The sequence below is a fragment of the Pollicipes pollicipes genome, unplaced genomic scaffold, assembly GCF_011947565.3.
Source record: "Pollicipes pollicipes isolate AB1234 unplaced genomic scaffold, Ppol_2.1 Scaffold_3447;HRSCAF=4054_pilon_pilon_pilon, whole genome shotgun sequence".
NCBI classification, from domain to species: domain Eukaryota; kingdom Metazoa; phylum Arthropoda; class Thecostraca; order Pollicipedomorpha; family Pollicipedidae; genus Pollicipes; species Pollicipes pollicipes.
In genome coordinates, this window is record NW_023596297.1 from 3,800,739 (window position 1) to 3,827,869 (window position 27,131).

General features: G+C 57.1%; 1 protein-coding gene and 1 long non-coding RNA gene across 5 annotated transcripts in view; both read left to right on the forward strand.

Annotated features, from left to right (window-relative positions):
* LOC119092082 (uncharacterized) overlaps nt 1–5,027 on the forward strand; it is a 95,511-nt gene extending 90,484 nt beyond the window's left edge. For 3 of the 4 annotated variants that reach the window (XR_005093496.1, XR_005093499.1, XR_005093498.1), the window contains 2 exons: nt 4,005–4,040; nt 4,935–5,021. This is a non-coding gene — a long non-coding RNA (uncharacterized LOC119092082). Of the gene's footprint in view, nt 1–1,120; nt 1,169–4,004; nt 4,041–4,934 lie in introns of those variants that run through there. The other variant, XR_005093497.1, reaches the window with a different exon arrangement.
* Nucleotides 5,028–5,045: 18 nt separating this feature from the next.
* LOC119091498 (uncharacterized) overlaps nt 5,046–27,131 on the forward strand; it is a 37,857-nt gene continuing 15,771 nt past the window's right edge. The window contains exons 1-5 of the mRNA XM_037214309.1: nt 5,046–5,125; nt 6,427–6,594; nt 7,009–7,125; nt 7,540–7,624; nt 10,618–10,797. Coding sequence (XP_037070204.1) covers nt 5,123–5,125; nt 6,427–6,594; nt 7,009–7,125; nt 7,540–7,624; nt 10,618–10,797 — 553 coding nt within the window. The 5' untranslated portion in view covers nt 5,046–5,122. The remainder of the gene's footprint in view (nt 5,126–6,426; nt 6,595–7,008; nt 7,126–7,539; nt 7,625–10,617; nt 10,798–27,131) is intronic.

The following is a 27,131-nucleotide window of genomic DNA, read 5'->3' on the forward strand; positions in this document are numbered from 1 at the left end:
AGAGAGAGAGAGAGAGAGAGAGAGAGAGAGAGAGAGAGAGAGAGAGAGAGAGAGAGAGAGAGAGAGAGAGAGAGAGAGAGAGAGAGAGAGAAGAGTAGAGAGAGAGGAGAGAGGAGAGAGAGCAGAGAGTGAGGAAGAGAGAGAGAGATCGTTCAAACGAGGACTAAGAGGTCATTAGAACTGCCTCTTATGTTGCATGTAATGGTAGCTTACCGGGCCAACTGAACAGCTCTCGCATGCTACGCTATCTGAAGGTTAGTTATAACACTCGTTGCCATTCCTTACGTGTCTATCCGTGTTAAGCGGTTGTGCTGTTTCAAAGCCCTCATACACTCCTCGGCATTTGGGTCTGCTTCTCACCCGTCACCTTTACTGATGTCACACCAACATTGAGCGTCGGGTTTAGGCCTGGAACTATTAGAGAACGCAAGCATCACCTCAAGTGCGGGCTCGGTTGGAAAAAACAGAGAAAAACGAGCTCTTGTTGATCGGGGACGAAATCAGGCTGGGAATGATTAGGGAATAACTAGGCTCTGGTCTCGGCGCCTTCCACTCCTGATAACCGTGTGGAGATAAATATCAGGAATTTCTCACGAACGCCGTGAGCTTAGTTTTGAACCTCGCGTTTTGACGGATTGCGAGAGCTTTTTAGATCAATGAAATCAGTAGCAGCAGGTGAACAGCGTCGAATCTACATGGGCCGCCAGATTCGAAAAATAAAAGCTCAAGTGAAACAAGTGAGCCCAAGCCCTGCACCGCCTCCTTAATGATGTCGTCATGTTGTTTGTTCATGTTTGTGCTAATATCTGAGTTATTCATTATTTTGTCGCTGAAGAGATATTTGCGGCTGTGGCGCGCTTAGTGCGCAGGAAGGATGTCCTCTCGCACACTAGTTCTGAATAAAATCCCACTTTTTGTATGCATTCCCTTTTTGCTCATCCATTCTTTCTCCAACTTGCCTGCGATATTTGCACGCATTTTATTCATTCAGTGCGATTCCCCGAATGACAGCCTGGTGATTCGGTGGGGCTAGCAGACTGTAAAATCGAGATGAATAGTGCTCCTTTGTGCAATCGCTAATAGCGCACTGTACGGGTCTCACTCGCACCATTTCCTTTACAGATATCAAGATGAGCAGGAGCAGCCTGTCCAATTCATGTTTGCTGAGGTGAGTGGCAGCACCGCTTGTAGTTCAATACCAGCACTTGACTGAACGACCTTTGCCCGGAGGGCAATGTCTATGTGCGTCACGAGCATGCATGATGTATGATATTCGCGTGAAATACAGCGCGCGGTAGACGGGTTTGAAATTCATCTGCCTTCTGCCGTTTCAAGGTTAACGGACATGCGTGGGGCCGATTGCGTTTGATGCATGAGAAGCTGCTGCTGCTGATGGATGACACCCCGCGTTCCTTGAAGTGCTTCTTCAAGCTTCAAAGCTTCCAAGCTTTGTTGGATCCGTCCTGGCCTCCAGGCCGGGCAATAAAGCCTCTGAGGATGAGCGTCTCTCTACGGGGAACTTCTCTGTCCGTCAATTCAGCTGACTGTCGTTGATAAGGGACCGTGCAGTCATGCTTAGTCGCAGAGATAATTGCTCTGGTTTGGAGTTAAGTCTCAAAGTCCGACGTTGGTGCCAGTCTGCGATCGACCAGTCAGAATGTGAATATCCAGAGCAGGGTGGTGGGTACCAAGAAAGCGTGATTTGCCTAGCAGTGAGCACATTAGTATCGAATGTTCGAATGTTTGACCAGAGGGCTAGAGGAGTGAAGAGTATCTTACTTTCCCTGAACTATTAATGTATAGGCTACATAAGTGAGTAAGTGGATTTGTTGGAAACATTTTGCCAATAGATGAGACAGTACTGTTAGCCATATTGTTCATAGAAAAACCAGGAGCAAGGAGAGATAGATGCATTGATATTTCGGCTATACTCCTTTAGCGAAACGAATGTTGGAAGCTAATAAAACAAAATTGCCTGCCGGTCCCACTCGATTTTTCCGTTTTTTTTTAACAGTAAGCGACAATTTTTCCAAGTCACTGACATGTAAAAACCTTTCCAAGTCAGTAAAATTTTTACTTACTGAATTTTAGAGGTCAGTGACTAGTGAAAAGCAAGGCTGGCAGTTAAAAAACACAACCTCAAAATCGAGAAGGATCGGAAGGCAATTTTGAATTCACCATTGAATTTCGTTGCGATAAAGGCATGTAGCCGAAAGGTCAAGACATCTATCCCCCTCTTCTCTTGGGCATTCTTCGAGAGGTAAGGATAACAGCATTGGCTTATATATCTTTATGTATACACATTGCAGATGGTCGTAAACGCATGCTGCTGCAGTCATAGAGCTTTGGATCTGTAAAGAAAACATGCCGAAGTGATATCAATGTAATCATCTGAGCGTCTAACAACAAAAACATCTAGTTCTTCTGCAACATGAAGTTTATCTGAATAACCTTGCGTATCACCAAGGGAGGACATTTTAGATAAGGTGATGGTATTTTAACGTGTTTACATGCCATAAACACTGGTGTAGTGCCCAAAATTCCGATTTCCAGTGCGAAAAACCATCTTGTTGCTGCTGCAGATTACATCACGCATTCGAGAAACAAGAGCAGGCTCAGCACGCATTATTTGAAAGTACACTTTTTACATTTGCAAGCGTCGGGTACGGTAAAAAGAGAAATCGAAGTCAAAGTTTGCATTCAACTATTGAATTTGAACTGAGCCATGCCATGACGCATCCAGCACATAACGCTGCAGATCACGGCTGCCAGGAACGCAAAAGGCATGGAGTCATCTGTCAATGCAGAACCCCAGTTTGGCGTGGGCGAGCGAGATGGCAAAAGACGCAACAGACACAATCATCATGGTGCGGATGGTGCCACAACAGACACAATCATCATGGTGCGGATGGTGCCACAACCGAAGCGGAAGCAGGCAGATGCTTTTGCGAGCCCAAACAAAGCGGTCTGACCAATGCCTTGTAATGTCCGTCTTTCATGTGAAGTTGGCAGCTTTAGGCTCAGTGACGCGATGTTCGTGGGCCGATGTACGAATGATTTTGCTGACAAATTGGCGGAGTATTGGTTTGACCAGGCATGGCAATTTTAATCAACGAAATCGATGAATTCGTAATGGCTGATGTCTTCGGCGACTGGAACCAGAGTAGCGCGAACAATGCGGAAGTTTTGGACGGATATGAACCACGTGATCTGGACCAGACACGTGGGTAGATGGCTGGACCACTCTCTCTCTCTGTTTGGGCTGTGTGCCTTACTTTTTGATGAGCGTGTCAGTTATGGGTCGATGGTTATGAGATCGCTGTTTGATTTTTAGACTGTGCGTTTGCTTGTACTGCCCGGTTTTTATACCTTTCTCCGTCTTTGTTGCAGACGTTTCACGACAATCCTTTTAGACTCCTCTTCACCATTTTTGCTCTTGCTTGACCGGCTGCACATTTTTATTATTTTTGCCTTGCGGTCACCTGTTCCTTACATCAAAATATGTTGGTCATATGCGGGTAGTATGACAGGTGATAAAGTTTTGGGACCTGGGCTTCAGTCCGTGTTGGGCGGCTTTTTTCGTGGAAGGCACATTAACATTTCCCGTGCCATTGGAAAAGGAAAGACTATCTTTTAACCACATCGCTAAATTGCAGAAAAAAACGTTGGTCGTGTTCCTGCAAATCGCATGATGCCGCGACAAAAAAGTCGCAAAGATGCCAGTTTCTGGGGAGTGTGCGGTCGGGACGGTGCGAGTCGGGCCGCTCAGCATGTTCTCATCGTCCCAGTGGGATTGGTTCGAGCTGCGGCTCCGCCCGTAATCAACGCTAGAAACAGAGCAGCGCCGTACCAACCCCTGGCGTCTGAAACGCTCTATTCTGTCTCTAAGCGCGGTGCATCGGGGCGCCATTCTGTCCGAATGTAGCAGGCCTGTCATTCATGAGCGACTCCATGCATGCTTGCTTTCTTTTTCATCCTGTCAGTAATGCATTTTTCTCTTGCAGATCAGATTATTTTCAAGTCACCTAATATGTTCAAAGGTATGTTTTCGACCTGATCGGGCACATGTAGTCGCCGCGCGGCCACATCATGCCAGTGCAGATACAGTGCCTGACGATTGGCTGGTCCAGTGCGTGTTTTGCTCCTTGCTGCTCTCATGCGTACATTTCTGAAAACACCTCGCTTTCTATGCCGTGTTTCCGTACTCTGAAAACACCTCAGCAACTGTCTGCGCATTGCATACCGAAGTATCCAGCATCCGATCTGGTCGGTGGCCCATTTGTCGCTGTCTTTTCTTTACGTAGCAACTCGCCACACACGCTACCTGCGATGCACGTTCTGATGTGACTTTGTCTCCAGCTTCATTATGCAATAAGGGGTTAATCATTTCCACATGCTCTAACTGATGATGGAACAGGTCTACTGTTTTTGATGATGGGTCTACGGCATTCATGAGGTTGCGGTGTGCGGGACATAATTTTTATTTTCTATACCCCGGGGTGCAAATCTAACAAGAATCCACAGCAAGCCGAGTTCATCGCCCCGCAGGCACGCACGTTTCTTGCGTGTCGTAAAACATCATCCCGTGCTATCGCTCTTATGTTTACCTGCCTAGAACCGTGCCCGCTGCATGGAAGTTGGCCCACTGAAATTTCGAATTGTCAACCTTTAGCCACGTGCATATAATAAATTTGGTAGCGGTAAGGGGCGAGGGATGCGCACATGCCCCGAGAGCTTCCATGTGGGTACGCCCTTGCTCTGATGGAAGCCCCACAGTTGCTTTCTCCCGTAGCTGCGCGTTGCACGCTAAGGTGTCAGGCATGCGCATCGGATGTCATTTCTGTGTCCGTATTCTCGAACGGTTCGCCGCGCCGCGCGCCTTGAAGCGCCAGTCGTGATCCCGTACTCCAGCTGACGGCCCATCGCTTCCGCAGTGTGCAGTAACGCGCTGGGCATGATGCCGATGCACTCTGACGACGACCTGATGTCGTGGCTGACGACGCAGCTCGACTACCAGGCGGACGGGCGGCCGCCGGCGCCGGCGCGCGTCGCGCCCGCCGGCCGCGGCGGCCTGGCCGAGCGGCTGAAGCTGGAGCCCGGAGCCGAGCAGGCTCAGCTGTCGATGGTGAGTGCGGCCACCACGCCCGACCACCGCCGGGGCGTCGGCTACCTGGCACGACCCCGGGCAGGACGCCGACCACCCCGCACGACCTCGGCCGGGGCGCCGGCCACCCTGCCCGACCCCGGACGGAGCGCCACCCACCCCGCCTGAACCCGGCCGGGACGCCGGCCACCCCGCAGGACCTCGGCCGGAGTGCCGGCTACCCCGCCCGACCCCAGCCATGACGCCGGCCACCCCGCCCGAACCCGGCCGGGGCGTCGGCTACCCCGCCCGACCCCAGCCATGACGCCGGCCACCCCGCCCGTACCCGGCCGGGGCGTCGGCTACCCCGCCCGACCCCAGCCATGACGCCGGCCACCCCGCACGGCCCCGGCCGGGGTGTCGGCGGCATTGCGCCCGTCGGCTGGCGGAGCGCTGCTCCGGCCGGTACCCGAGTCGGGTATTTTTACGGAGCAAAGTTCAGGCTATGGTATGGTTACGGCGAAGTCCGAAAGCTGCGTTTTTTTTTTCGTGCAACAGCCATGATGCAAAGAGAAGACATCGAGTCTGGGAGAAAAGACGGCCAACCCATGACTTATCAAAATCGAACAGCGCGCAATAAATCACCACCCCGGCATAGCACAAGTGGTCATTGACAAGCACCGGCGGTAATGCACATGCTTGGTGTCTGTATAACTGACGGCCGTGAAGTCCATAATTTCCCGGTTTCCTACCTAAGCCCACGCTCGCAGGTGTTGGTTTTTGCCTTCCTACGGGAAACTATAGCGTTGCAAGCCCTTTGAACAGTGTAGTGGTGTAGCATCCTAATTATAGACCATTGCAGGCTGACGCATAGGGTGTCAGTCTGATTGCGGGTATCTTTACACTAAGACTGTAACAATGAACAAGGGCATCTCGCATTCCCGACGCAAACGCAGCCAGTACCTCTGTAGTTTTCAGTTCCACCCTGCCCAGGAGGGTAGAGCCGTAGCGCGTCAGGCTGCCTCTTGAGAAGCCACCACGAGACGGGCGTTGGTTCCGGGTGACGGCTGGGCGTGCCCGTCACAGACCGCCTCTGGTACCACCGGACGATGTCCGCTGACTACGAACACATTGCCGAGTCAGTCCTCGGGACCATTTGCACGTCTTATTGTGTCCTGTCTCCGCTCCGAGCCGTCGCCGACGCCCAACACGCGCCGTTGGGAAGGGCCTGACGGCATCAGCGCACGTCTCCGGACGGATACCGTCGCATATCTCAGCGAATGTGTGCTGCGCGGGCGAGGCGGCCACGTGACCCCTGCATGACCTCGCCTGGTCGCATGCAGCAGTGCGCCCTGCCGGAGGAGCCGATGCCTGGGGAGCAGCTCTCGGATTTCAGCTGTCACGACCTGGGCGACATCGAGGAGGCGTTCAACTCGGACGCCGCGCGCCAGCTCTTCTCCGAGCCCGTCACCGAGCAGTTCGACCTGGCTGACCTCCTCGCTGAAGACAGGGTGAGTGCGGACGGGAGGAGTGAGGGAGGGAGGTGAGAGGCGGGAGCCTGGTGCGTCCGCAGCGGGCGTAGACGTACCCGGAGTGCATGGGGACCGGAACTGCGCAACGGTGTGAGTCGATAGGGTTTAGGAAGTGGAATATGGCGAAGCGCAGCTTCAAAACAGGCCCTTATCACCGACCTTGCTTGAAAATGCGTCGCTGGTGAGGGCTGCTCAGCTCGCTATAGGCGATGAGCGCACCTGCTTCGATCTTACCATGCTTCTAGAAGAGGACAGCACACATGTGGCGTGTGCCCGGTACTACAGACGATGCTTTAACGGTCTGCTTCCAGCTGTGTTCGTTTAACCGTATTTCACTTCGGGTAATCTGTTGCTTGCGACTTCCGTACTGACCATGGTGCCATCTGTCGCCAGAATGACCAAGCTCCGTCCGACGGCCAGCTGAATGAGCGCCGTGTGCGGATGCGGCGCCACCTGGCGGCGGCCGGCGAGCCCTCCCCGCAGCGGCAGTTTCTGCACCTGCGTGTTAAGGTGGGGCCATCGTGCTTCTTATGCCCTGAGCATGCACCAAAAAACATGTGATACGTAAAGCTGCATTATTAAAACGATAACGTGTGAAATGTGTGAGCCTCCTTATGTCCATGACCATTGTTGATGCAAGTTTTCGTGATAATTCCGAGCGTAGTTTTGAACATTGAACGTCTCGACGGACGCCTCGTCTGGTTCTTTTATGTGCCACGCATTCCAGAGTGGTGCTAAGCCCAACAGAATTATCTTAGATCACATAAGGATTTGATGGATGAATGGTCTTTGTTATGATATATCCCCATTCAGCAGCATTCAGCATTTAGCATGCGAGCGCCTTGTCTTGGCTCTCCGTTCGCCGGCGCTCCACACTGTGCCGGAGCCTTGGCCATAAAGGTGACCGCTCTGCCCGTGCCGCAGGAGCCGAGCCGCTGCACCAGGGGACCGGAGCGGCCGGGGCCGTCGCAGAGACGCTCCATCGCTGTCAGCAACCCGCTGCTGGCCAGTAAGAACGCAGCGTGACCGACAGACCGCGGCCGACGCGGATCGGAACAGTCACGGACTGGGGCTGACAGTCCCCTGGCGGGTCACGAACCGGGGCTGGCAGGCAACTGGCGGGTCATGGACCGGGGCTGGCAGGCAACTGGCGGGTCATGGACCGGGGCTGGCAGGCAACTGGCGGGTCACGGACTGGGGCTGACAGGCAACTGGCGGGTCACGAACCGGGGCTGGCAGGCAACTGGCGGGTCATGGACCGGGGCTGGCAGGCAACTGGCGGGTCATGGACCGGGGCTGACAGACAACTGGCGGGTCACGAACCGGGGCTGGCAGGCAACTGGCGGGTCACGAACCGGGGCTGGCAGGCAACTGGCGGGTCACGAACCGGGGCTGACAGGCAACTGACGGGTCACGAACCGGGGCTGGCAGGCAACTGACGGGTCACGGACTGGGGCTGACAAGTCCCTGTCGGGTCACGGACCAGGGCTGACGGCTCCTTGTCGGGTCACGGACCAGGGCTGACGGCTCCTTGTCGGGTCACGGACCAGGGCTGACGGCTCCATGTCGGGTCACGGACCAGGGCTGACGGCTCCATGTCGGGTCACGGACCAGGGTTGACGGCTCCATGTCGGGTCACGGACCAGGGTTGACGGCTCCATGTCGGGTCACGGACCAGGGTTGACGGCTCCCCGGCGGGTCACTGACCCTGGTCGCTGTTTTTGGGAAGTCTTGTTGTTTGAGAGTTATGAGTGAGGTGCGCATTCGTGCATGTAATGTCAAATCTTCCGTCACGACTGCCAAACTACCTTCCGATGGAGTACCGAGAGTTGATACTGGTAACTTAGCGGTGTGGAGATGGCAGCATGAGCTTCGTATCATTCTTGATAGGTGGCGCTAGCCTTCAATGTTCTCGGATGGACACCTCACCATCAAACACGTGCATTTTTGCTTAGTCCGAGTAGCACACAACGGTATAACCTTAATGATGATAATTCTAGGCTTGATAATTCTATCTCGAGTGCACCAACATCACATGGCATTTGTGCCCGATATTCCCTGCGTTTTTTAAGCCTGTTTTGCTGTCACGAAATCTGAAATCACTGAAGGCATAGGACATTGCTGTCGACACAAAACCGCTTCAGCAGAAAAATTCATATGGAAGAAGTGTATATGCATATAGAAGTTATGCAATTGCTCGGAAGCAAATGTATACAAGATTTACAGTTTGTATGACAGAAAAACTTCGGTAATTTTTAACTTTTAGGCTTGGGCAATGTTGGGTGATATGCAAACAAGGTCGTAATCCAAGTGGATGCATCAAAGCGGGTGCATCGAAGCGGGTGCATCAAAGCGGGTGCAGGGTGGGTGTCCTTCTCCCTGGACTCTCGTTTACCTGGTAAATTTGATCGCATACCAGGGGCGGCCCACACGCGACCGCCGTCGTGTTCCACAAACGATCCCCCTGATCACGACCGTCAGCTGGCGTCAGTGGCGTGCTCAGGAGGCGTCGACAGAGGCACCATCAGGGTCGGGGATAAAGAGGAACACTAAACAGAGGCACCACCAAGGTCGGGGATAAAGAGGAACACTAAACAGAGGCACCACCAGGGTCGGGGATAAAGAGGAACACTAAACAGAGGCACCACCAAGGTCGGGGATAAAGAGGAACACTAAACAGAGGCACCATCAGGGTCGGGGATAAAGAGGAACACTAAACAGAGGCACCATCAGGGTCGGGGATAAAGAGGAACACTAAACAGAGGCACCATCAGGGTCGGGGATAAAGAGGAACACTAAAAACACGGCTGGTTATGGGCGGTACAGACATGTCTCTTCTTTAAAACCTTCACCCCTTTCACCCGATGGCAATTTTGCACTATTGCCATTTATTCAGGTTCATTCGCTAGCGTCGAACGACGTTTAAGTCAATAGCATGAGGAGTTTTGTAGCAATTATATTTGACCCGGTCTGTGCGATTGTCGTTTCCACCGTCATCTTGTACCCCGCACCGTGCCCGGTTGAGAGGCTGTGGTGACGCTCCCACCGTCATCTTGTAGCCCTCATCGTGCCCGGTTGAGAGGCTGGTGTGACGCTCCCACCGTCATCTTGTACCCCTCACCGTGCCCAGTTGAGAGGCTGGTGTGACGCTCCCACCGTCATCTTGTACCCCTCACCGTGCCCGGTTGAGAGGCTGGTGTGACGCTCCCACCGTCGTCTTGTACCCCTCACCGTGCCCAGTTGAGAGGCTGGTGTGACGCTCCCACCGTCATCTTGTACCCCTCACCGTATCCGGTTGAGAGGCTGGTGTGACGCTCCCACCGTCATCTTGTACCCCTCACCGTGCCCAGTTGAGAGGCTGGTGTGACGCTCCCACCGTCATCTTGTACCCCTCACCGTATCCGGTTGAGAGGCTGTGGTGACGCTCCCACCGTCGTCTTGTACCCCTCACCGTGTCCGGTTGAAAGGCTGTGGTGACGCTCCCACCGTCGTCTTTACCCCTCACCGTGTCCGGTTGAAAGGCTGTGGTGACTCCCGCTGTGATCATTCATCCTGGGTCCCGCGTTAAGGATGCGAATCTGTATTGGAACTTGCGTTACATATCCTATCTTTACGCGCACACTTATTTCGTATGGAGTTTATCACCGGCGAACATTTGCACGCGAAATTTTTGGATCAGAGCTCTTGTGCTTGCCTAGGAACATCTTTGTTACGAATTTTTAACCAACGAAAATGTATTGTATGAACTTTACCCTATGCGATCTTTTTGCGTGACAAAGTTTTGACGTTACGAAACTAATGCACCAAGAGATTAGTTCTGACAAAATTAGGGCGTACCAACGTTATCCTACATACAACTGCTACACAAACTAGTCACATACCTCCTTCCGTCCACAACCCACACAAAACACGCCCCGCAGTAGGCCATCTTCACAGCGACCTGCCGCCATTTTGAAAAGCAATGCTGTGCTGTGACGTGCTGATCGCCCTCCCCCGCACCAGGTCTGCTGGAGTCGCCGGGGCCGCGCAGCCCCGCCAGCCCCTGCGCGGCCGGCCTGGCGCCGCCAGCCTCGTTCGCCGCCGAGCAGCAGTACCCGACGCTGACCACCACGCGCGTAGCCGGCACCGCTGGGCAGCACGTGAAGCAGGAGCGGCTGGAGCCGGACGGCCTGCTGGACACAGGTCAGTCGCCCGGGGTGCCGCCGCAGCCGGCCGGGCCGATGGAGGGGAGAGAGCGCATGGCGCGCCTGCAGGCCAGCGCCATCTGTTCAGGCGGGAGGACTAGTGCTGCCGTCTAGCGTGGGTTGACGACCTATTTAAACTGACCCTGATCGGAATGGGTGGATCGATGCAGAATTGACACATTCGAGCGCTGTTGAGCCGGTGTAAAAAGTGATCAGAGCCGTTTACATTGACCAAAATCTGTTGCAAGTCGATGCTAAAGGATAAGGCTACAAATTCCGCAGTCGCCGCCTAGTGAGAAAATTATGGGCTAGTGCTGCCACCTGTGGGTAACGTTCATTTGTTGGCATCCAGACCTCGTGTTGGTTTCCAGACTAAACACAACACTACACCGTAAACGGTTAAAGTTAGATGGACTGAAGGCTTCAGCCACTCTCTTGAATCTATAAAGATGTCATTAACATGGTCTTGAAGTCATTTCATTGACATTCACGTGGTCATTTAAGTGCTGCATAAGTAGCACAAGGCCCATGCAAACTCTGTTACACTGATACTGGTGGGGCATGGCAAAATTAACCGACTCAGACACGTTAAGCACGAATCCGACCTTTGAACCAGAAGACTGTGCACATTTGGGGATAGCCTCCGCTCCGGTTCCCTCAACCCGCCGAATGGCCACCATAATGTATTTAAATTGACCAGTGCTTATCACAGGTCATATGAATTGAGAGCAGACCATGCAAGGCATACAAAGGCATTAATGGGCCATTTTAATAAACACATTGAATGGAGCGTAAGAGATGTGTGAACTTTACCATACGCGATCAGACTACTGTTCTTTCTGACCAGCCTGTAGTCTGTCATATCATTTCAATCATGGGTGCTTTCATCCATTGTGATAACCTAGCTCGATGCTGAATCTGACAAATTCCTTTCAAAGAAGGCATCTTACAATGATTGGCAATATCGAATCCACCTTGATGAAGGATAAAATATTAGATCTAAACCGAACCCAGCCAGGCTGGCTGTTGCTCATTGTGACAAAGCTTGGAAGCTAGGATGTGAAGCATCACCGACAGGTGGCAGCGGGTCCGCAGGCAGCTGGTCTGTTTGGCGGAGCGCCGGGCCCAGCGGGGGCCCGGGAGCCACCGGACGAGTTCGTGCCGCGCCACACCGCACCGCAGTGTCATTAAGCGCATTCTTCTCCGAAGCGGGTCAAATTGGCTCGGAGTCGGGACCAGGGTTGGGGGGATGGGGGGATGGGGGGGTGGCGAGCGATCTTTGTCTCAGTCACTCACGCGATGCGGTGGCCGGGCGACGCGCGATCCGGCGTGAAAGCGGCGCTTGAAGGCCAGACGGCCGCCGGCCGGGCTCGGGCCCCGGCAGGGCGTCCGGAACCGACGGTCGGCTGTCGCAGGACGAAGGCCTCCCCCCGCACGGCGCTCCGGTACCGTGGCGGTCTGGCCTTCGGTGCGGGGATCTTTAAAGGACGGGAGAAGGAGAGGCGGAAGGTGAAGAAGAGTGCGCGGCAGGTGGGGTGGAGGGGAATGGAGGGGCCGGGTAGGTGGTGCGGATTGTGCAAGTGCGTGACAAGAGGCACGCAGACGTTCCTTCCTATAAATATTTGGTAAAAAATGTGTTTTTTCGCCTCGTCGTCGTCAACTCTGCCGAGAATCTAGAGGACATGGGCGATGAGTGAGTTCTTCGGGTTCCACGGCCTGATTATCATTCGGTGGGCGTTTGCCCAGAAAGGGAATACGAGATTCCTGTGATAGGATTTGGTGGGCTTGGCCTGGGAGCAAACACCTCGAAGGGAAAACATTTCGTTTCTCACAATTCGGTTGCGGATCCTAGCTTTGGCGGATGTAATGCATTAATCCTCGAGAACCTGCAACCTCAAGGTCGTCCTGTGCAGGGATTCGTGGCGGATTTATGACAGCACCACGCCAAAAAAGGTATCACCATTCACATCAATCTGGCGATGAGGTGTTGAGGTCGTGGCGTTGACTCGTTTGAAAAGAGAAATCGGATTAGTGCCTCGTGGAACTCGGACGCGTCGCAAACGGTTTGTTTTCGTGTACGGCGAAGAATGGATCTCCATGCCTGGAAATGACGACGCCCGGCAGAGATAAGACTAGGTGCAGCCTGCAAGTCGTGACATTGATACCAGAAATTCCAAAATCGCGTTTCCTTTTGCCGGCTGGACTTGACCTTTTGGTGCGCACGTGGAGACACCATGAGCTTTTCGGTTCGGTGAAATGCCCTCGGTGCTTTTGTGAAATTTAGTCGTACTAAAAGAGATTGAACATACCAAAAACTGGGCAGACGTGACTTTCCCTAGGGCAAGGACTGTATCATGAATGTAAAAAAGTGCATGTTAACCTCGCAAATTATGAATGCATGGAATAGCAACATTTGTATCCGCCGCAGCGCCTCGTACGAAAACGTCGTCACAGTGGAATACTACCTGATAGTAACTGCGTCTCATTGAGCTGCCGTTAATGCCAAAGCGGTACACATTTAATATAATGCAAATAGAAACCACCTAACGTGAAAAAGGATTCCGTTTTTGAAGGCACTGATTTCACACGCCCGATGTCAACAACAACGATTCGTGAGACCTAATTCCGTTCATTACCTCGGGACTCAATCATGTCGCTGAGTCTTACGCCGTCTGTAAAAATATGGAGACGATTTGGAAGAGATGCACAATCCTCCGAGATAATGCATGCGGCGACTTCCTACCAAGGTTCCGTGAAGTCCTGCACAGATAAGCATCATTTAAGCGCGCGTCATGGGGTAAACTTCTGTGAATCTTACCTCTGATCCGACGCTGCGGAGTCGAATCACCGGAAGGGGCAGGGAAAGCTAACCGCAGCCCTCGCGGCGATGAGCTGGGACGGCCGACACTGACGGACAGGGGCGGCCGGCCAATGCCCTCAACTGGTCTACGCGAACTAGACCCCCCACGCCAGACATCTCGCAGAGCTCCTGGGTTTGAGCGGGGTTGGACGAACTCGGCGAGGAACTCTTGAGTCGGTTGGGTGCTGTCCGATGCAGTTGGGACGATAAGAAAAAGTGGGCTCGCTCGTCGAGTGTGTCCTTTCAAAAGAACCGTCAGCTATTTCGCAACAGGGCAGTGCAAGAAAGGACAGTAATGCCAGCGTTTGGGAATTGAGGCACATTTGGGTGTGGAGGCACGTTGCTGTGTCAGCGGATCAAAATGGCGAAAATCGTCCATTGCTGCTCATCGTAGCAGGAATGTGCTCTCGGCTTACATAACGCACCGCTGGCTCGGCGCTCATTGACGTCATGGTTGTTTGTTTTTGGGCGGTGGTTTCACCATGTATTCTTATTGATGGTCTGTGCGCGTTGATCAGGCAGATCTCACGGCCAGACACCGCCCGTGGAACGCTGGGAAGACGCAGCAGCTACGTGAAATAGAACAATAACGCTGGGCGTGTCCGTAGCTCCGCACAATTGATGAAACACATCGGAAACCCAGCACCATGCAGCTGTGAGCGCCGCAGTTCACGCCGTCGTACCGTTCAGCGTTCGCGCGACGGCCGGAACACACCCGGGCCATTCTGCGGCGGCTGGCGGCGGCGGCGGCGGCGGCCTGGCGTTCGCTCACAATGTCGACGGAAGGCCAGCGCGCCGGAGTGGACCCCGCGACGGGCCACATTCCAGCTGACCCGGCCGCAGGACTCAATGGGGTGCCCGGCACAGGCTGTGATCGATTGTGTCCCGGCCTTCAGCCGCCTTGCATCACCGGCCCGTGTCACCACCCCGTCGCCGGCCGAGTCGTATCATCACATGGGCTCTGACCGTCGACCTTGGCGTAGTAGCGCGGTACGAAGAGTGCGGCGCCGGTTGTTTCCTCACACGCAGACTCCAGTCCGCTGCCGCGTGTCGCGCGAATCAATGGCGCCTCGCCGGAAAGGATTGGGTCAAGGCCCACACCAGCGCGACGCCATTGGTAGTACGGATGGCGGGCGGCGCCGCGCCGCGCCATTTTCGGATCGTTTCCGTGCCATTGCCGATCTCATGCCGGGCACGAACGGCCGCTCTCCGCCGGCGTTTGGACGCGCCCGGCGCTGTTTTGGAACGCGTGACCGGGGAGCTGGTGGGCGCGCCGGCGCCGTGTGCAGCCCTTGTATCGGCGCCGTCCCGGCTCGCCTGTGGCACGTGGGGGCAGGGAGGGCGGGGGTCGGCCCCCAGCCGGACGTGGTGCCGTGACCGGGCGCTGGCCAGCCGGCCAGCCCGCACCAGATGAGGGCCACTCTGCGGCCAGCCTGCTCACGCCAGCCGAGCGGCCGGCGGCGCTGAGCCAGAGCCGCTGGCCTGTCTGCTTAGCTCTTCTGGCGATGCTGAGCCCGCTCTGCCGTGCCGGCTCGTGCCGGCGCCTCCTGACTTTCGCCCGGCTCCCCTGACTTCTCCTGAACGCCCTTCGGTTTTACCTGGCTCGTCAGGCTTCCGTGGCTCCTCCGGCTTTCCGGCTTCTGCGGTACCTCTGTGCTCCTGCCCGCCGGTGCCCTCTTAGGCGTGGGTAGTCAGCGTCCCTCCGTTTCTGACGTCCGATTTCGGTGCACCCCCGTGCGCTTTGCCATGCTGAGTTGGGCCTTCAAGCTAAGAACCTCCAGTCAAGCCGACACACACACTCCATGTGTGACGGTAAGGTTTTCTTTCCTCTAGAAGCCTGTATCATCCAGACCAATCTGCCTGTATCATCCAGACCAATCTGCCTGTATCATCCAGACCAATCTGTCGGCTTTGCACTGCAATGCAGCTGCACGGCCGCGTTTTGGGCACTGTACTGAGACGCGGCTGGTCGGTGGTTTGATGTCGTGCAGACACGGTCGGTTGGTCGGATCCGTTCTGGGGCTGGTGGTGGCTGATTGGTTCCGTCCAGACACAGTCAGTTGGATGGGGTAGTTGATCAAGTTGTCAGCGTCGTTGAGCTCTCCTGTTGACGTGACGCGTCGGCAGATCTGACGGAAATGTCGCGGGGTACTGCGCACTTGATGACGTCGCTTGTCTGCTTTTTTTAGCTGGGATAATGCTGTGAGCTTTTGTTCAGCCGTTAGATTTTGAATTAGTCTTACCAGCGGTGGGTTAATTCAACTCAGCACACAAAGCCGTCCCTCACACGCGCGGATGTGATCGGTGCTGGGCCGGTGAGGTCTGGAACCCAGTAACTGTTGGACAAATTGCCTCGCTTTGTGTTTTGCTTGTATTAAAACGATATTAAGTGACATGAGGACAAAGTTCGGTTGGTTTTGTTGGTAACCCTTAGCCCCAGCTACTCTCAAAGTCTTGGTACGCCGCTGACTGCAGGAATGACCGCCACAAGTGGCGCTGATCAGCCTCTGCCTCAGCTGGCGCTGTCGTTCCCATTCTCTTCGGCGCCGAGCGCTCTCTCCGATTCCGTGAGCACGAGCCGGTGCCGCGTAGGCATGCTGCCCGCACCTGGGGCCGACTTTAGCCGCGACCTTTCGGTGGAGGGTCGTCACCGCTCGGCCCGGCGCCGCATCTAGCAGCTCCCACGACAGCCCGGTGGGCGGTGGGGGTGCGGGCCGCGAACTTCAGCTCCACGTTTCCCATGACGCCACTCCCCCGCCCGGGACACGTGGCGCCCGTTTTAGCCGGCCGCCGGCAAGTTGGACGGCGGCGGTCGTGAATACGAGAGCGGCGGCGGCGGCGGTGCGCCGGTATTTCAGGCTGGTGACGCACGCCGACGACGGTCGCGTCGACCGGTCGGCGCGCCGTGGCCGCCGGCGGCGGCGGCGCGGCGCGGGCCGCATCGACCGTGCGCCGCTGAAGTGGCCACCTCACGTCATGACACCAGAAATAACCGGCGGGCGTTGCCGCCCCCGCCGCGGCGACATGCGGCAGCGGCGCACGCCGCCTCGTGCGCTGGCACGTACGGCCATCCGCCGCCGGTGCCCGGGCGGTTGGAGCGGCCGTCGGACGCACCGCCACGTCAGGAGGCTCACGTCATGCCCACGGCCATGTCAGGAGGGTCACGTCAGACGTACGGCCGCGTCAGGAAGGTCACGTCAGACGCACGGCCGCGTCAGGAAGGTCATGCCAGACGAACGTTCGCCTCAGGAGGGTCACGTCAGACGCACGGCCGCGTCAGGAAGGTCATTTGGTCACGCCGGCGACCAGCTGGCAGGTCGGCGCGTGGGTGGAGGACGACGGCTGTGATTGGGTGGAGGCGAACTCCACCTGTCGACGCCCGAGGCCAGAAGCGATTTGCTTGTGTCAAGCTCGCTGATTGAGCTTCAGGGTTCAGGAGAGTAGATAAGGGTAGAGTTCAGCAGAATCGATGCCTCACGTTTGTAAACCGCACGTTCACGGATGTGTGTGGCGTGTGTCATCTGCCGTTGGGTGTCAAATCATCGTTGGTGTACCACATGAAAATAAAAAAATGTCGTCCGCTTCCACGTATGACAAGCACGCCTGGCCTTACCGGTAATTCCGTATCAGCGCATCAGCGTGACCACAATGCTTATCTCTTGACGCCAACCGCGATATTCCCTCCAATATACAATGCAACGAAAGAAACATGTTACAAACACGTCATTTCCAAGGTGCTTGTTTCCACGAGGCCGGTGAGGGCAATGACACGCAGTGTCGCCTTGCAGAAACGCTTTTTTGACGGCGTCCAGTGTTTTCCTAAGCCCCAGCGAGCGGCTGTAAGGGGAAAGCAGGTTCGAGCGCGATTTTTGCGCCGGTGACGGCTGTCGTTCCTGTCAACAGCCATCGCTGGCTGCAGCTGATGTCCGTCTCAGCAGTACCGGCCGGCGTCAGATGGATGTAGCGGCGGCAGACTCGTGACGTGCTGATCAGGCCTCTTCGGATTAAGGCCCGCTTACTCGGTCGACCCAGCTCTGAGCCCGGCTCCGATGTCACGCGACTTTAGACGGGCATCGGCACCATTTCGCGTAGCCGCGGCCATTGACCCGCCTGGACGTCCGCTGCCCCCCTCCCCTCAGCCACCAGCTCGGCGGGTTCAACCTCCTGAGACGTGCAGGGCTGTCGCACGAATAGCTGCGGTCGGCCGGCGGGAAGCGGCCGGGCTGCGGCAGCCGCCGGCGGGCAGGAGTCACCTTGGAGACAGGGGCGCCGCCGGATCGCGTGCCCCGCGCCGGGCGCCTGCCGGCCCGGGCGCCGCCGCTTTCCCTGTTCAGCTGAGAAGCCGGCTTAGGCGGGCAGGCGTCGGCCGCCTCGCCTCGCCTCGCCTCGCCTCGGAGAAGGCCGCTTAGCCGCGCTTCCAGCGAACCCACGCGCGGGGGACGAGGTCGGATCGGATCGGACCGGACCGGACCGGACCGGACCGGACCGGACCGGACCGGACTGGACTGGACCGGACCGGACCGGACCGAACCAAATCGAACCGAATCGGATGGGACCGGACCTGACCAGACCGGATTGCAGTGGATCGTATCGGATCGGATCGGATCTGATCGGATGGGACCGGATCGGATTGGATTGGATTAGACGGATCGGATGGGACCTGACCGAACCGGACCAGATCGGATGGGCCCGGACCGGACCGGACCAGATCGGATGGGACCGGACCGGACCGGACCAGATCGGATGGGACCGGACCACATGGGATGGATTGTATTGGATCGGATCGGAGCGGATCGCTCCGGGGACAGGGCAACGTCCCCCGTCGTCCAGTATGAGGCTGGAGCTTTACTATGCCACGGCCCGCCGGGGTTCTGCTGTTTCCGTTACACTTGTTCAAAGAGCCGCTTCTGCGCCCCAGTCCACCACACCTCTGCCGCTCATGCACCCAGGGCAGCGGCGCCTCCCGATGGTTCTCTGCCCCAGTCCACTGAACCTCAGCTGACTTCATACCCTGGCTCGTCGAGCCTCTACGGCGCCTGCATCCCTACCCTCGGAACCTCTGTTGTCTCGATGTTCTTGTCCAACACAAGCCTGCTGTCTTTGTTCCTGAGCTGCAAAACCTTTCTCGCCCTATGCAAGTCCACGAAATATATGTGACCTCTACATTTCCCCTTTTTGCTGAGCGTCCTCCGCCGTTTGACCCCACTTCACCACACCACCGCGCCCTCTGTGTTGCCATCCACCTCAGGCTGATGTCTACGCATCCCATTCCACCAAACATCCGCTACCTATGTACTCATCTCCACATATCCCCACTTCCAGTCTCTCAAAACCCCGACACTTTCGTCTGCCACCTACCCCACACCACAGCTCCGCTGTCCCTGTCCAGGTCGTCAAGCCATGAGGCCGATGTTCCGTGCTCGGACCTCGTCCACGCCGACCCCAGCGCCTGCTCGTCCTGCCCTCTTGCTGTGGCGCAGCCGTTGAGCCCGGCGGAATCGCATCATTGCCGCCCGCCGGTGCCGACGCAGCGTCGGCGTCGGCGCGACACGCAGGCTGGCGTCGGCTCCGACGAGCTCCATTCATGGAACTGTTCCGACCGAGCGGCGGCCGCAGTCACGCGCGTCACCTCCGACCTTTGGCGGCGGACGTCAGCGCGCCGCCTCTGACGTCGGCGGCGTTGACATGACGTCACGCTGCCGCTGCGGCCGGTGCGCCGGCGGTGGTCAACTGGGGGAAGGGGAGGGGAAGTCGCGGGGGAGCCGCAAGCCCGACCGATATGGCAACGACTGCTGCCGTGGATGTCCGTCGTGAGTGGCCGCCTGGTGTATTTTTGGACGCGCCCTTGCCATGGTGAGGGCCTGGCAATGCAGGCGCGGCCCCGCGTTGACGAACAGTTGCCGCGTCCGTACGGGCATGAGGCCGTTGTCGAACAGTTGCCGCGTCCGTACGGGATGAGGCCGTTGATGAACAGTCGCCGCGACCGTACGGGCATGAGGCCGTTGTCGAACAGTTGCCGCGTCCGTACGGGCATGAGGCCGTTGACGAACAGTTGCCGCGTCCGTACGGGCATGAAACCGTTGACGAACAGTTGCCGAGTCCGTACGGGCATGAGGCCGTTGACGAACAATTGCCGCGTCCGTACGGGCATGAGGCCGTTGTGAGGATCGGATCAGCGGGCTCTGCGGCGCCGGTGATGGCTCCCGGTCGCCTCCTCCAATTCGCGTCCGGGGAGGATCAGCCAATAACGGCCCGGATCTACACGCGGATCGGGCAATGACACCTGGGATTTATGCCGACTGGGTCAGTGGGATTCGTGATTGGCTCCCGGACCGGTCGGACTTGTCCATAAGCTGCACAAAGGGTTGTTTAAGCTGCTGGAGACTGAAAATCCGCAGCAGTTTCGACTTCATTGGCATAGTTGCCCATGCCAATCGAGCTCATTGGCATTGGCATAAGCATACCAAACGATCTGAGATCTTGGGTAATCCTATTTTCCTAGATGCGGCTGCAACGACGAGTGGCAGGTTTGGCCGTCATTAAGTCCCGGTGTGACGTCCCAACCGCTGTCGTCAGGTCCCGACGTGATGTCCCGACCGCTATCGTCAGGTCCCGGTGTGATGTCTCGGCCGCTGTCGTCAGGTCCCGGTGTGATGTCTCGGCCGCTGTCGTCAGGTCCCGGTGTGATGTCTCGGCCGCTGTCGTCAGGTCCCGGTGTGATGTCCCGGCCGCTGTCGTCAGGTCTCGGTGTGATGTCCCGGCCGCTGTCGTCAGGTCTCGGTGTGATGTCCCGGCGGCCGTCGTCAGGTCCCGGTGTGATGTCCCGGCCGCTGTCGTCAGGTCTCGGTGTGATGTCCCGGCGGCCGTCGTCAGGTCCCGGTGTGATGTCCCGGCCGCTGTCGTCAGGTCCCGGTGTGTAACGTCTGTCGGGGGTCCCGCCTGCCGTTGTCGGGCGCGGGGCCGCCGTGACCCGGTTGCCACCGCCGCCGGCTATATGGGTCAGCTAGCGTGCTGTGTGTTCCCGGTCGATCGGACGCAGTTGGCGGCGCGGCGCGCTGCTGGCGGGGGGTTTTTGCCGGCCAGTCCGCACGGGACGGCGTGCCGCGTTGTCGCAGCGGCCGGCCACCGCCCAGTCACCACCTGGTGATCTTCCTGCTACCGTCTAACATTGAATGCCGTTGCTGTCGCAACGGGACTTTTTGCCGCCGCCGGTCGCCGGTCGCGGGAGCCCCATCCTTCCGTGAATCCGTGGGTGTCGCGCCTCCGTTGCCGGTCGAAAGAGGAATCGGCGGGTCCGCACGTGGAGTCGAGTCCGTTCAGCTGTCAGGATTACTGCGCGCTGGTAATGGACTAGTCGTTAAGAACAGTTTTTCCCGGGCCGCTGCCAGGGTTGACATTTACTAATGCAAGACTGAAGCGTTGGCTCTCGTGCTCGTTGGTATGACGAAGTACGTCGGCATTTAAACGATTATGTTTCGTGCGCCGATGGGGTACGGCTGCCAAGCCCCACTCCTTCTCCAGAATGTTTCGGTGAGCAAGGCTGCTCAATGGAACAAGTTAGCGCTTCCAATGAATCTGGCATCGCATCAGATATCCTGTGGCACCAGCGTGCATTGCTCCGTTATATTTCCACCACCCGCTCTTCCCAGCAAATCCTCCACGCGGCCCTGAACTTAGCCGTGGCTTGTGATGTCATAGGATCGTTGTTAAGCTCGTTTTTTGGGGAAAGTCCTAATTCTGGGCCATCCCGATGGATGCAGTAATCTCTGCATTATCGCGTGCCCGTACATCAATTCAGAGACCACCAACCGGCGGCTTTTGGCATCGGCGCCTGCCCTGCACTGATACGACGGCCTGGTTTTCCCCCACAAACACTGCTTCGAAACCGAGCCAGCCGCCATTAGCATCCCTTGGTGCACGCCGCCTGCGCCGGGCGAGCGACTTTCCCCGTCCAGCTATGGACACTGTTCAGCAGAACGTCCAAAACGGCGCTGCGCATTGTACGAGCTGGTGGACGTCTGCCTTGGCTTGTCCCTTGCGCTTCGGTCGCTTTTTGCCCGCAGACACGCGACCGAGGCATTGGCGCTGCTTCGACGGTCACCAGCTTCAGCATGAGTTCAGTGCGTGTGACGAAGAATGCGGCCGTGCCCATTTTGCACGGGATTATAGGCATTATTGTACCGATAATGTCAGTAAAACGGCCGATCAGGCACGAAACTGTGGCCAATCGCCGGTTTCTGTGTAACGTGAGATGCCAGTACATTCCTGAGCATCACTTTATTTCTCAGCGCACATCGTCAGGTTATCCCTGAACTGTGGGATGCCCTTGGACAGATCCGCCGCCTGGGCTATCGCCCAGATCCGCTAGTTCACTCCAGCGGGCAGATCTATCCGTTTCCAGGTCGTAACTTGTCGGATTTGGCGTTGGCAACAAAATCCGACCCCTGATGACTCATATTCCCGTTTCTATGTGAAAAGAGATTGTGGGAAATTCCGGAACATCCATCTGCATTGTAGCACTCTTCGTCAAGCTATCATTACACTTCAAAATATTCGTGGCCAGGTCTGTAAACCTACTTCAACCGGTTCAGATATGTCCGTGGTTTTCTAGCTCACAACTATTGATGCCCGGGCTTCCGCCAGCGGGATTAAGCGTCGGCGGTAAACTCTAACCTCACATGATTCGGAACAGCTCCGGTTTTGCTGTCGTTTGCACAAGCACTGCGGGCACATCGGAAGCTGCTTTTCCAGCTGAATCTGTCACTCCCAGTGCACATCGTGGGAAATTCCAGCCGTCCTCATGCGGTATTTGGCACATGGTGCGCTTCAGATCAATGGTCCCACGTATGTTGTTTTTATCTTTAGGAACTCAGTTCAGTTGGTTTCCTTCGACGGGTTTGGGTTCCGGGGACCTGTAAAACACAGCTTGTTGTGTGAGCCAAAAATTCACCACCCAAGCTGGCCTAAACCAGTTCGTAAGAGAATGTCGTCTCCGGCGTGATGGCGAAATTGGCCTGCGCTGACGAAAGTTTGTTATGCCGTACAATGCGGCGACGTGATCGCCCGTGCCTGTCTCACCCTCCCGGGTCACTTGGCACCTGACCCTTCTTCGCTACCTGGCCCGGTAAGGCGTGTGTTCTCGGACTGGGTATCTGGTAATCTGGCTATTATGGGTTCTGGGAATCGGTCCCCCGTTGTAACCAATGCCGGCGACTGTGAGCCCGGCGGCTTCTTCCCGGATCGCGGAGACCTGAATGTCGTGCGGTTGACATAAGACTAGTCGCCTTGTTTGCCCTCTTGTCTCGTCATCTTGGTCAGTGTTTAAAAGATTATCACACCTTTGTTGTACCTTTCACTTATTGTTACATCAGACGCTTGTGATTTGATCAGTGATACCAGTTTTGTCAAAATCCTTCCGAGGAGCTCAACATTTTAATTTGAAGTAGCCGAACCTGCCAGCGAAATCTTATTTGACTCACTGTACACCACATTAAAAGTAAAACGTTTTACAAAAAGATGGAAGTGTTTAGAACATGAAACTATCATCCCACGAATTCAACGAAACTTCTATGACATTGATTCCTCCCCTTTTTTGCTATCCCAGATTTCTTCGCAGAACTCTGGGATCATTGTTTAGCCCCGGTTTGCAATCATATTTTAACAGTGGTTGACTACCTCACTTTGCTTGGTGTGGCACCAAAGACTGGCAAAGCCTTTCAGATGATGCCAATCACTGAAGCATCATGAAAGGAAGCTATTAGTTGCACTGGCTTATCGAACTGTGGGCGATTAAATAGGCAGAAGGGACGTAGTTTTACAAAATGAGTCGATGGAATGAGCAGGAAAAAAAATGGCTAAGCCTGACCCTGAAATGTTCACAATGCGAGTCTATCATCCAATTTTACCCACCCATCGAAGTTGTGGACTGAGGCCACCCAACTGCACAGGCAGCTCTATTCCGGATGTGTAGTCCATATTCCCACACATCATGGTTTATTAGTAAAAAAACAACAGCAACTGATAAGCTTTCCAAGCCACTGCATGGCAACATGGGCTATGAAAACCAAATCATAATACCGTCCACCGCTGGCTGTCAGCGCCGACCTGCCAGGCAGGACGGGACCTTTTGCACGTCACTTCCCCTTCTGTCAGCTGCCGCGCCGGACATTCGCAGCCGTCCCCTCCCCCCCTCTGCGTCACAGCCGGCTGAGTCACACCCCCAGTGCTACCACCTCCGTGACGTCCATCCGTCTACCCATGTGCGCCCGCGCGCCGGCCGATGGCGGCCCAGCGCGGGCGTTGTTCCTACGCCGTACGCGCCGGCGGCAGCTCACGTGCGCCAACGGCAGCTCGCGACGCGCCGCTGATGTGGCGGCAGCTTCCTGCGGGCGCGCGACGGCAGCGCCGCCGGTGGCGGTGCCCCTCAGCGCGGCCTACCGCTCCGGACGCGGGAGTGGGGCCGCGGGTGGTGACGGCGCGGCTTCCGTCACCGGCGTCCGGTCAGGGGGCGGCGGGGTTCTCTCCGTCCTCAGCCGCCGCCGGGGCGGCAGTCGTTCTCAGCGGCGCAGGGCTACGGTTCTCTGTCTGGTGCCTTTCAGGCGGGGCTGGCGACTTCACTGCCTCTCTCTTCTTCCTCTGGAAGGGTGAGGGATGGACCTTGACAGGCCCTGTGGCCTCTATATCTTGCCGTGATCGCCTGCCCCCTCCCCCTCCCGCTCCTCCTCCAGCAGATGTGACATCCGTCGCTTCGAGCGGTCGGTTCAGGCCTGCTGCACGTGACCTTTGTTGGCGTGAATGCCATTGTTAAGACGACCTCAGCGAGAAATTAAAAGAGACGTGCAGAGATAGTGGTGGGGATCGGGGGAAGGGGCGCACCATGTGGCATCGCTTTCCATCCTGTCACGACACAAGCGGCGGGAGGGGGGGGGGGGCTGATTGTGATGGGATCTGGTGATCCTGGACGTTTGTTCCATGCTTGTTGACCCCTAGATTCGAGCAAAAGGTTTTCGTGCACATGGTCACGCGTCACGAAAATGCGTTACTTTGCCTGCATCTACTGGCCTTTTGCATGGTATTTGAATGCGAACGAGCAAAGCCTGAACCTCATTTTGGAACCCAACTTCGCGACATGAATGTCATCGGTTTTGAATTGCCTCGTCGGAAATAGATCATATGCAACCAGTTTTCTCGCCTGGCCTTGATGCACGAAAAGATCACTTAGTACGTCATTTACACATTTGCCTAGTCATGACCATGCACCTCGCGTGTTCTCCTTTTCCCCGTGTTCTTCTTTATTGCTCATGCTTTTTCGCCTTTTCTTTGTCCCCGGTTAGGACATGAGCGGAAATTCCGTGCCGTGCTCGGTTGGACCCGAGGGGGCGCCGGCGGCCGGTGCACTAGCCTGCACACCTGCCGCATTGCAGCGGCCGCCGCGGCTCGCCGGGAGCTCACACAGCGGCCGACCGGGCCCGCCGGAGGCGGCGCGGCGCCGGCAGACGCGGCGCCCACCCGCGGCGCCGGCAGCTCGCGGGCCGCCGGCGCCATGACCAGATCATGCGCGCTTGGTGCGGCAGCGCCGCGCCTCCGGCGTCCACCGCGTGGCGCTGGCCGCACCGCCTGGGGCGACACCTGGCGGCACGCGCCGCCGCCGGCCTCGCCGGCTACCTGTCACCTTGGATCGGAACGACGTCGTCTCTGTGGCGGGGTGGCTCGGGGCCCGCCGCGCGCGTCCTCAGCTCGTTGTCAGTGGTTGGGCCTGGCGTTATCGTCTCCAGGTCGTTGTCCCGAACAGCGCGAGCGGTCCTGACGGTTATGTCCCCAGCTCACAGTCGGCCGCCAGACGCTCTGTGGCAGCGTCTGCCTCTTGGAGGACCGCCTGTCAGACGCATCCTCGACCGTCAGTGGACTTGGCATTCTCCCGTCGTGACACGGGGCTTCGCGGCGGCTCGGTGTGGACTGACATATCCGGCGGACCCTAGGCGCCGCCGCCGCCGCCGCCGCCGCCGCCGCCGCGGGCAGGCCCCTAGCTCAAGGTCGTTCCCAGGCGGTTGCACGGCCGGCATTTTTGCCGGCTTCATGCGCGCCTGCAGAACGCCTGTCCGCCTGCGCTGCGGCCCGCTGGCATCCGACAGCCGCCGCTCGCCGGCGCCGCTGGGCGCTGGGACAAGGGGCGGCAGTTTCTGACAGGTGCGACTTGGCGCGTCTGATATATGGGACATGGCTTAGTGGCGAGCCGTGGCCGGTGTGACGCGGTCCAGAGCTCGGGTCACGGGCGCGGCGAATGAGACGCTGCTCTGTGACAGGTTGTGATGGGTGGGATGCGGCCCAGCGGCAGCCGGCGACTGTGGGACACGGCGCAGTGGCCGGCCCCGGCTGGCCGGAAACAGCTGACCGGCGGTCTGTTCGAGAGTCACGGCACAGCTGACTGGTGGTCTGGCCGGGGGACACGGCACAGCCAACTGGTGGTCTGGCCGGGGGACGCGGCACAGCCGACTGGTGGTCTGGCCGTGGGACACGGCACAGCCGACTGGTGGTATGTTCGGGGGACGCGGCACAGCCGACTGGTGACTGGTGGTCTGGCCGGGGGACGCGGCACAGCGGCAGTGTCTGGCGAGTGGATCACAGCAGACTGCAGTGTCTTGCAAGAGGGACACGGCGCTATTGCCGTATCTCGCCACTGGGACGCAGGACACTTGCAGTGTCTGGCAATTGGGCTACGGCACAGTTTTAGTGTCGTGCAGGGGAACAGGGCACTGTTCCAGTGTCATCCGAGCGGATCAGGCACAATTGCAGTGTTGGACGAGTGGGATGGGGCACCGAGTCGGACTCCAACACTGGCGAGCAGGATATGAATCGGTGGCAGTTTTGGGCGTAGGAGGTCCAGCTCGGCGGTACCCTTTGAGGTATCGGGTGAGTCTCAGTGTCAACCTTTGACCGGTGGAACACGGTTCACTGGAGCCTGTGACCGGTGAGGCACGGTTTAATGTCAGCCTCTCACCTGTGAGACACGGCTCGGTTTCAGTCTCTGACCGGTGAAATACGGTTCATTGTCAGCCTCTGACCGGTGGGACACGGTTCAGCGTCAGCCTCTGACCGGTGGGACACGGCTCACTGAAGCCTCTGACCGGTGAGGCACGGTTCAGGGTCAGCCTCTGACCGGTGGGAAACGTTTCTGTGTCAGCCTCTGGCCGGTGGGACACGGTTCAGTGTCAGCCTCTGGCCGGTGGGACACGGTTCAGGGTCAGTCTCTGACCGGTGGGACACGGTTCAGTGTCAGCCTCCGACCGGTGGGACACGGTTCAGTGTCAGCCTCTGACCGGTGGGACACGGTTCAGTGTCAGCCTCCGACCGGTGGGACACGGTTCAGTGTCAGCCTCTGACCGGTGGGACACGGTTCAGGGACAGTCTCTGACCGGTGGGACACGGTTCAGTGTTTGACTGTCGATACACTTGTCGGCGCCCAGTTGCCCCGG